Source organism: Hyaena hyaena, unplaced genomic scaffold (genome assembly GCF_003009895.1).
Source record: "Hyaena hyaena isolate Hyena2069 unplaced genomic scaffold, ASM300989v1 scaffold_1310, whole genome shotgun sequence".
Classification (NCBI taxonomy): domain Eukaryota; kingdom Metazoa; phylum Chordata; class Mammalia; order Carnivora; family Hyaenidae; genus Hyaena; species Hyaena hyaena.
Genome location: NW_024081920.1, coordinates 187362 through 198031, shown reverse-complemented (window position 1 = coordinate 198031; position 10670 = coordinate 187362). Strand labels below are relative to the sequence as shown.

Sequence of the window (10670 nt, the reverse complement as noted above, 5' to 3'; positions counted from 1 at the left end):
TGTCTCTATTTCTGTGGAGGAAAGAAGCATCAAAGATGAATTTTCTTGGGTATGTACTACAGTCAGCCAAAAGAGATATGGTCAATTGTGGCTGACAACTGCTGGTTTAATATGATATGAAATGCATCATGTGGTCCATTTTCTGAATCTAACAGGGAAAAACGTTGCAACATTTTTTTGGTGAAAATTTTATTTTTTTCTTTCTGAAAATTTTATTTTTTATTGTATTTTTTTGTTTTCTTTTGCTAATGTTTCCAGTTTAATCTCGCAACTTTTAAATGGAGGTTAAGTTTCCTTAAAAATATCTGGGAGATCCAAAGCTTTAAAATCCATCTACAAAATGAATATACAGTGGGTTGATAAAGTATAATTTCTGTTTTTGCCATGGGTTATAGGGAATGAATGAAATAGACTTCTGAAGCATGATGAATACCTGAGGTGAGCAGTGGCATATTACTGAGAGTTTATATTCAGAGATAAACCCAAGGTAGGCATCAGGGTTTTAAAAGGCTTGTTCCAGGCCAGCATCCTGTTACTGGATGATGGCTGTTACCTGGAGTTTCCGTTCTTAAAAAATACAAGTAACAAACACAAAACACAAAACACGGAATAAAAAAACACAAATTGTGTTAAAAAACACAACTCCTGTCTCTGTCCCTCCCTCCCTCTTTCTCTTTCTCTCTCACGCACACACACAGACACATACACATAGACACACACACACACAGACACACACTCACACATACACACACACACACACACCCCTAATCTTAGAATGAATTTAGTGTTTATTTTTTACCTGGTTATGTTTCCCCAAGAAATATGGAGTTATATAAAGGACAAAAATGGAGTCTCTGCTACTTCATCCTGATCTTGAACCACTCTGCCTCAAGGTGGAGACCCAGAGAACATTCCCTTATTTCATTATTGAGCTTATGAGTAATTAGGTGCTTCTTCATTATTTTGAAGACATTGCAAAAGCACCCTTTCCTATGTTCTTTACACAGTCACAGAAGGCAGATCTCTCACAATCAGACTGTTGTTCCAGATAGTTCTGTGCTGCTCAGAAATGCCTTCTTCAGGTGCGTGCCACCTGAAGCCTTCTGGGCAGTTTTTTACCCATGTTCCCAGTTAGTCAGACAGAAGGAGTGAACTCAGTACATGCTAGTTCTGTAGCAGCGGTGAAATCGGCAGTTTTTCCCAGAGGAACTGATATGGTAAAAGAAGAAGCTTTCAAATACCACTCGAAACCACCATTTCCTCAACATTCTAAAATGCAGTGGGCTATGACATGGGATGGTCTTGGGAAAATAGAGACATGAGCAGAACTATACATAAAGTTATCATTATCTTTCTTTCTGGGATGTTTCAAGTATTGAGGTACGTGTACAACCCAGACTATGTATGCTCCTGGGCAGGCATCCCAGAGTGTCTGTGCTTTTAATTGTGATAACGTGAACTTCTGATATTGTGTTTCTCTCTTTTTGACAGGATATTTGGCTGGATCTTGGCATTTTCTCTATGCCCATAAGTGAATCATTAGATAATTTATACATTTCTTAATTACGGAAGTGTCTTGTACCTCTGTGCATGTCACTTTACTTTCTAGCTGGCCTATCTCCTTTTGGATTCTATCTGCATTTCCATGTGTGCATCCTTGATGTTTCACATGCCCCACTTCAGACAGGAGCTTTACAAAAGGTATGGGGCATACAAAATTATTCCATACTTAATATCAAGTTCTGTGTCTTCTAACTCTGCCATAGGCTTGCCGATGAGCCTTGTGTGTTAAACAAAAATGAGGAATAAATTATTTGAGAATGGCCCATTCAAATATGTATGGTTTAGCTTATAGTCAAAAATATATATTACCAAGCCATTCCAAATAGCAACCTTTTTCATTTTCACTACATATTGAAACACTAAGCTAATCATTTTCATAAACACATCTTATTGAAGCTTCTTTTTCCCTCCTTCCAGGAATGACAACTCCTTCTCTGTCACTTGGGAGGATGTTTTATTCCAACAGGAGCATTTTTCACCCAGCCACATTCTTTCTCGTTGGAATCCCAGGGCTAGAAGGGGCCCATGCCTGGATCTCCCTGCCTTTCTGCTCTGTTTACCTGGTGGCTTTGCTGGGCAATGCCACCATTTTGCTAATCATCAAGATGGAGCAGACCCTGCAGAGAGAGCCCATGTTCTACTTTCTGGCCCTCCTTTCAACTATTGATTTGGCCCTTTCCACAACCTCTGTGCCCCGCATGCTGGGGATCTTCTGGTTTGATGCTCATGAGATTAACTTTGGGGCTTGTGTGGCCCAGATGTTTTTGATCCATGCCTTCACTGGCATGGAGGCTGAAGTCCTGGTAGCCATGGCCTTTGACCGTTATGTGGCAATCTGTGCTCCACTACACTATAGAACCATCTTGACATCCCAGGTGCTGGTGGGTATCAGCATGTGCACTGTGGTTCGTCCAGTTCTGTTTATGCTTCCCATGATCTATCTCATCTACCGCCTACCCTTTTGCCAGGCTCGTGTAATAGCTCATACCTACTGTGAGCACATGGGCATTGCAAAACTGTCCTGTGGAAACATCCGTATCAATGCCATCTATGGGCTGTTTGTGGTGTCTCTTTTTCTTTTGAACCTGGTCCTTATTGGCATCTCCTACATTTACATTCTCCGAACTGTCTTCCGCCTCCCATCACAAGATGCTCGGTTAAAAGCCCTGAGCACGTGTGGGTCTCACGTTGGGGTCATCTGTGTTTTTTATATCCCCTCAGTGTTCTCTTTCCTCACTCACCGATTTGGACACAACATACCACGCTACATTCACATTCTCATTGCTAACCTCTATTTGGTTATCCCACCATCACTCAACCCCATCATTTATGGTGTAAGGACAAAACAGATACGAGAACGAGTGCTCTGTGTCTTTGCTAAAAAGTAGATACTCTTGCCTTTGTTTACCAAGCACTTTGATCTAGCAAGGAAAATGTGAGTTCTTTCCAGAGATTTTTCTCCATCTAAATTTAGTGCCACCAAATGATATTCCAGGGGATTTGATCTGGGTCCATTATTGATTCTATGATTTGAATAATTTTCAAGATGTTTCAGGGTCAAGGACTAATTCCTACTGTGGAAGCAAGAACTGTTTGCATTATTTCACTTTGCGTGAGAATGAACAGTCCAAGCAATGACCCTTCCCATCATTACATTTGCTAACAGTGCTTTTTGCTCCCCCGTTTTAAAGTTCTCTATTTTTCCCTCAGGTCAACGAAAGTAAGACAAGGAAACATATAGCTAATACCTTTCTTCCCACAACATGGAATTAAAAACTATTATTACTGAGACTTATTTATCTTTAATGTTATTCTTAATCAAACACATGAGACATTTAGGTTGAAATGAACTATGACTCCTACCCCAAACCACTTCCCGTTTTTTTCTTGTCCTCAGAGACAGGAATGATCATCACATACTTTCTTGTCTTTCTTAGAGTCTAAACTGATCATTTTAAATTCAATTTTCTCTGTGGGAGTTGGGATTATAATTTTTTAATTCATGTAGATGATAATGCACTGTATCATTTCATAGCCAATTGTTTCACTTATATCAAATTTAGAGATCTGTGTTGATACATATGGATACAGTAATCCTTTTGAAACACTAGAATCTTTCATTTGCATTTTATTTATATTTTCATCATTTGAATAATATTTTGATTACTTCTAATTCAGAATTGATTTTGTGATATCTTTATGAATTGTTTTTGTGGATATTTAAAGATTTTTCTAGTGGTTCTACACTGACGGAACAGGTCATGTTCTTACTTATTTTTATTGTGGTTATTTGCTGTAGTTTCCTTGTGCCCTCCCCAAGTTTTCTGCCCAGCTTCTTAAAAATCTCATAGCATGAATTTTTTATTACACTTGACATATTAACACTTTTCTATAAATCCTTTATATTTAATACTTTATTTTCATATGGCAGGTTAAATTTTTAAATGAAATCAGTACTGATAATATTATCTATAATGCAGCATCTTATCACTTTGAAACTTAGGGCTTCTTAACAGATTTATTATATATGGACATCGCAACATCTATATTGTTATGGGTGTGTGTGTTTATATGTGTGTGTGTGTTAAGTCTTACTTTATATCTAATCTACTTGCAATTTATTTTGCTATAAGATGTAAGAATATTAAACACTTTGGTTTCTATATCCAACCTATTTCATAACATAATTGACTTAACAACTCAACACTTCAGAACTGATTTGCATTTTTTCTTTCTTCATATTAAATTTCAATTTGTACGAGACTGATTTTCATTTACATAGTTGGTTTGTCTGTTTGTTCTTGAACCAGTGTCGATCATCACTAGAAAATTACATTTTAATAACTTTTAAAACTGATTATCCTCTTGTACTTTTCTCATTCTCCCTTTATTTTTTAAGCTAATTGATAAAACAATAAAATGAAATGCTGCCATTTTGCTATAGTTAAAAATACCTTGATGGAATTTTGAGTGCACTTATTCCTTCATTCATTTACTATGAATCAACTAAACAATGCGTTTTTAATTCCTTGAACTATTTTTTAAAATGTTTTTCTTTTTATCCCTTTCTGAGAAAGAGAGAGAGACAGCGAGAGCAGGGGAGGGTCAGAGAGAGAGGGAGACACAGAATCTGAAACAGTCTCCAGGCTCTGAGCTGGCTGTCAGCATAGAGCTGGATGTGGGGCTCGAACCCACAAACCGTGAGATCATGACTTAAGCCGAAGTCGGACGCTTAACCGGCTGAGCCACCCAGGCACCCCTAATTCCCCGAACTATTAACTGAGACTTAATTATGCTCATTTGGACAAGCACAGTCGATAAAATGTGCCTCGGTGACTGCTCTGTGACTAACTTGTTAGCACTCTGTTTCCCACAATTCTCTTCCCTGTAATTTCCGGTTGAGAGGTGGTCACATAAGAAATGCATAAGCCGTGGTAGCAAATGTGAAACGACACCATTATTTTCTGTAGCTCAATATTGTTTTCAGGCAATGACAGAAACACAGCGATCCTAGAGGATTCTAATTTCTCCCTATGTCCCTCAGCTTCATGCACAGCTCTCCATGGCTACTGACCTGCTGACCAACAGTCATCACAAATCTACCACGGGTATTTACTTGCAAACACAGAGGCAGTCGCCAGGAAAAACAAACCACCTCCCTTGAATTTTGACACACTCCTTTATGATTCCATCCCAGAAACTGAAAGTACCTAGTTTTCTGCAAACACCATCTTATTCATGCAGGCCTAATCTGGCTAGCAAATTTGTTTCGGGATCTATTTTCTCCCTACTGCCTCCCACAATTGCATCTAACTCCTATAATAAATTCTTTATTCTTTAATACTGTTAGTAGTTCTGAACCTTAGTTGACGTAAATACAGATACCAAAAGTGGCTCCTGGGTAACAAATTCTTAAGAATGGAATTTGGAATTAGTTCATTATCTAATGAGCCTTAGCGACAGTAAGGCCCCAGCTGCCACTGGCAAAAGAGACATTGGTCATATGTAGAATGCAATGACAAAACTGTTATGTATATTATTACCTTCTGTAACCAAGGGCTTAAGGAAGGCAAACCTTTTTGAGTGTCCAAGTATTTCTGCCAAAGATTTTAATAAGAATGAGGACAGTATAGATTTTATTTTATTTATTTATTTATTTATTTATTGGTGATAAATAAGATGGAGAAGCTGGATAAAGTCAACAATGAGCTCAGGGCTTTAAATATGCAGCCCAAGGTCCAGGTAAGGAAAGAAAGCATTTTTGACTTGCTAAAAACAAAATCGTCCTCTACTAGACCATTCATTGGAAAGAAATAGGACTTTAAAAATTGGAATGACGTGGGGCACCTGGGTGACTCAGTTGGTTAAGCATCTGACTTCATCTCAGGTCATGATTTCACAGCTTACGGGTTTGAGTCCTGCATCAGGCTCTGTGCTGACAGCTCAGAACCTGGAGCCTGCTTCTGATTCTGTGTCTCCCTCTCTCTCTGCCCCTTCCCCACTCATGCTCTGTCTCTCTCTGTCTCAAAAATAAATAAAAAAATTTAAAAATATAAAAATTGGAATAGTATTAAGTGAGTAGACTTCAATGAAGCAAATCCTGAGTTCTGGCAACCCCCCTTTTACCATTAGAAGCAGCTCTTGTTCTCTTGTCTCAGGTAAATAGTCTCCCCCTGAGGTAGCTAACTTGAAATGGATTGCTGCTCTAGGCCATGAAAAATTCCCACCACTTCTTATGGTTTCAGAGAACCATGGTGTCTAATAAGAATAAAATGTGGGTCACCTATGTAGTTTTTCTATTAACCATGTTATGAAAGCTAAAAAAAAGTAAAATTAATTCAATAGAATATTTAATCTAACTTAATGTTATCCAAAAATTATTTAAACATAAAATTAATATACCTACCAATTAAATATTTGATACCACTTAAATGATCAAAGTAAGCCTTCTTAATCCAGTATTTAACACTTAAAGCACATCTTTCTGGTACACTAAATCTTCAACGGCTAAAATAAAATGCAAGACAAAACATTATGTTGAATTAAAAAATATTTTATATTTATATTAAAATAAAGATTAAAATTCGTACCCTCAGTTGAATTTGCCACATGTCCGATGTTTGATAATCATATATGGCTAGTGTCTACTGTGTGGGAAATTACAATTCTATGCCTATAACTGGCTTTGAATGCCAGCAGGCTCCAGTGGGTAAAATATACTCACCAAAAGAATTCCAAGATTTTGCCACTTTATACAGATAGACACCTGGGGAACATGTGTGATACTAAACTCTGAGTACTGAATGTGAGTGAAAGAAATGTGACATAGTGTGAGGTTGAACTGTAGCATGAGTATATTAAATAGAGATTCTGGACTCCGTGTATTTGGGAGTGGTTCCAACAGTGAGATGTTCAACTAAAACCTGCTCTCAAAGAGGGTCCTCAGTAAAATGAACTGAAATGCCAGAATTTCTCTGAAAAATACCATAAAGGAAAGTTTCCAAAGACTTCCGGGGACACAAAATGTTAGAGTGTATTTATCATGAATACCTGCTCAGCCAGCCCCTAAGCCTACCCTGCAGAGCCTAGAAAACACTCCTCATCGTGGCTGTGAGAAATGTATTCCTGAGGGGAACCTAGGAACCCAGGAAAGTTTCTGTTTGGACTACTTTCTGCAGGTCAGGAATGATGTCCTGATTTCAGTCTTAAGACAGCTTTGAAGCCTGGAGCCCACTGAAGTGGGGACTTGTCCCCCCTTGAAGAAGGACCCTGCTGAGCAGCTGAATGTACCCTGGTCTTCCAGAAAGGGACATGTGATCATTTATTATCAAGACTATGCACTGGGAAGAGAAATAGCAAGAATCTTGGGGGATTATAAGATATGGGTCCTGAACCAACATTAATATCTGGAGAAGTAAAATGTCACTTTTCAATGTAGGGGCTTATGAAGGTCACTACAAGATCAGTTGCCTTGAACAACCACACACTAGAGAACAAACCCTCAAAGTGACTTTTCCCCTTCCCTTCATCTTTCCCGTGGCCCCCAGTCCTCCTTCCTCGGATTTTACTCCATGGAATTTTACTGACTCAAGCTTTGTTCTCTGAAGAACTCCTATCAAGGCAACTGGAATCATAGTGACCGTAGTAAGCCCTCAGAACGAGGCTTAGTGGAAAGGATCCTATTGCTGATGGTATAATGATACCATTATTGTCTCTACAATATACAATCTGGTCTGCAGACTATACATGATGCTGTCCATTTTGCCCAGGATTTCCCTCTGGCTAATTAAGAGGAGGCACAGAGACTTAAAAATGAGACTTAATAGTTCTAGGGCAATTTAAACATCTATTCCATATTAATAAGATGTGGCAATTTGTGGAATTTGAGGAATCGGTCCATTTGATCTACATGGTCGTTTTTGTTTTTATAGAACTGTAAATGTCTGCAGTATCTAGAGTGATATACCATGCTTCATTCCTGACTTTGAGAAATCATCTTCTCTCTTTCTCCCTTTCCTTCTCCTTTTTTTCTTCTTTATCAATTCTGACAGAAGCTCATTAATTTTTGCTTTAAAAAATATCAGCTCTTGGCTTCATTCATTCTCTACTTTCTATTCACCTCCATGTTCCTGTCCTTATTTTCTGCACTCTCCAGGTTTCTTGTCTTTTCTTACTATGTCTGATTTTCTGTGTTAAAAAACTTTCCTCATCAGAAAATAGGACAAGTCTTATGGATAGTGTTCGGGATAAAGACAAAGAATATATGACCTCACCCTGACTTGGGGGAGCTATGTCCATGATTAGTACTTTCTCAAATCTTTCTTTTACTTCTTCTGACCACTAAGAATTTTTATTCTTAGGAGATATTCTCCTTAGATATAGGAAACAAGGAAAAACCTGAAGTCTTCCTTCTTACTTTATGTTCTTTCATCATCCCAGGAACAAAGGGATGCACATTGCTGTAATAAGAAATATTTTGGCTCTGAAATTGGTTTTTTACTAGTTAAACCTTCCTGTACTTATTTCAGTTTAAGATTTGTTTGATGGTGTTTATCTCTGAATGTTTGTTGAATAATTTCATAAGGATACCTATTGATTTTAGAGGTGATTTTTTAATTGGAATTTATGTGAACATCAATATCAAATGAAACATACTTAAGTTACTTGGCATATAATATTTCTTTATGTTAGCGTCACTATACTTAGGGGCCCACATCTGTCTTTCTCTGCCTTAATGACTTGTTAGGTTTGTCCTTAACATGCTCACTTTGGGAAGTCCTTACATTATCTATTAATCCAGATACCAATGTTTCCTCATAAAAAAGTATCAGAATATAGATTATTTTACTTCAGAACTACAGAATATATTATATCATTTCTTGGCACAGGCTATCCTATTACTTGTCATAAAACTTTGGTTCCCTACATTCAAACAGTGTTCAGTGCCAGGAATTTTCCTTTCTTCAATAGACAAGAAACACTATCACTGTCTTCTCTTGCACTCTACTAAAATATGAACTAATTATTTAAGGCATTATGCTTTATTTTCTTTCTAGGAATTAATCACATCTCCTCCTATTTCAGCCAATTCCAGAATGCCCCACCAAAATATAACCCATGCTCCATTGTCCACACTTTGTTCTTTTAGGCATCCCAGGGCTGGAGACTTTCCGTGCCTGGATTTCTTTGCCCTTCTGTTGCATTTACATTTGGCTCTTATTTGCAGTGTAACAACTCAAGTAGTGACATAGATAGAGGGAATCATCTTGAGTCCTGTGTTTATCTGGCCCTCTCTACGTTCCTGGTACCACATATGTTGAATACGTTCTGGTTTAATGCTCATGAGATTGGCTTTGGATCCTGTGTGGGCCAGATGTTTCTCATACACAGGAATGGTGTCTGCAGTACTGCTAGTAATGGCCTTTGACCACCAGGTGGCTGTCTGTGCATCACTCCATTGTACAACCATCCTGACAGTCTGGAAAGGGTATTGCACTGAGTGCAGTCTTATGCACACTGTCTACCTAATTTACTGTCTGCCCTTTTGTGATGATCACATTACTGCCCATAATACTGTGAACACATGAGCATGGCCAAATTGGATTGTGCCAACATTCAAATCAATACCATCCATGGTCTCTTAGCTGCTTTCCTCCTCATCTTCATCCTGGTATGGGTTGGAATCTCTTATGATGACATCCTCTGTGCTATATACACCTCAAGTTGCAAAATACCCATCAAAAGGCACTGAGCACTTGTGGCTCCCATGCTATAGTCATGTTGGTTTTCTATACACCCTCTTTCTTCATTTTTAAAAAATGTACTGTACTCATGTACATTGGTAATAACAGGGAAAACAGTGAAGGGTAATGGGAACTCTATACTACCTTTCCATTTTTCTTTGATCTAAAAAGTTTTATAAAGTTTACTTAAAAAATAAAAATAAGGGGCACCTCAGTGGCTCAGTTGGTTAAGTGTCCAACTCTTGGTTTGACTCAGGTCATGATCTCGTTATTTGTGAGATCAAGCCCCACATCTTCTGGGATCCTTTATCTCCCTCTCTCTTTGCCTCTCCCCAACTTGTGCTCTCTCTCTCTCTTAAAATAAATAAATATTTTATTTTTAAAGTCTATTTATTTATTTTTAGGTGGGGGAGCGGCAAAGAAAGGGAGAGACAGAATCCAGAGCAGGCTGGATCTGCCAACACTGCCAACACAGAGCCTGATGCAGGGCTTGAACTAACAAACCACAAGATCATAACTTGAGCCAAGAGCAAGAGTCAAATGTTTAACCAACTCAGCCACCCAGATGCTCTAATTAATACACATTTATAAAAGTATAAAAATAAAAAACAAAAAAAAATCACAAGATTTGAAAATTTGTGGTTCTGATGATGATGAACACACAATCTGGTTAATTAACACTGTTTTGGAATAACTGGAACAACTCTGCTACATATTAAATGTTAAAGTTGCATTTGAAGGGATCAGAGAGCTCTCATGACTGTTAAGGAATTACAGGAGCAAGTAAAAGAAAAAAAAAAAGAATTTAAAAAGACAGTTTGGCATGTATGGTCACTCTTTCTTTAAAAATTATGACTGTTAATC

The 10670-nt window shown here is 37.9% G+C and overlaps 1 protein-coding gene and 1 pseudogene across 1 annotated transcript; both read left to right on the top strand.

The window, feature by feature from the left end:
• The first annotated feature begins 2003 nt into the window (after positions 1-2003).
• Positions 2004-2951, top strand: LOC120224936 (olfactory receptor 52J3-like). Its single transcript, XM_039223174.1, has one exon. The coding sequence runs from the start codon at positions 2013-2015 to the stop codon at positions 2949-2951; it is 939 nt and encodes a 312-aa protein (XP_039079105.1). The 5' UTR covers positions 2004-2012.
• A 6229-nt stretch (positions 2952-9180) lies between these two features.
• Positions 9181-9933, top strand: LOC120224920 (annotated as a pseudogene).
• Positions 9934-10670: the final 737 nt, after the last annotated feature.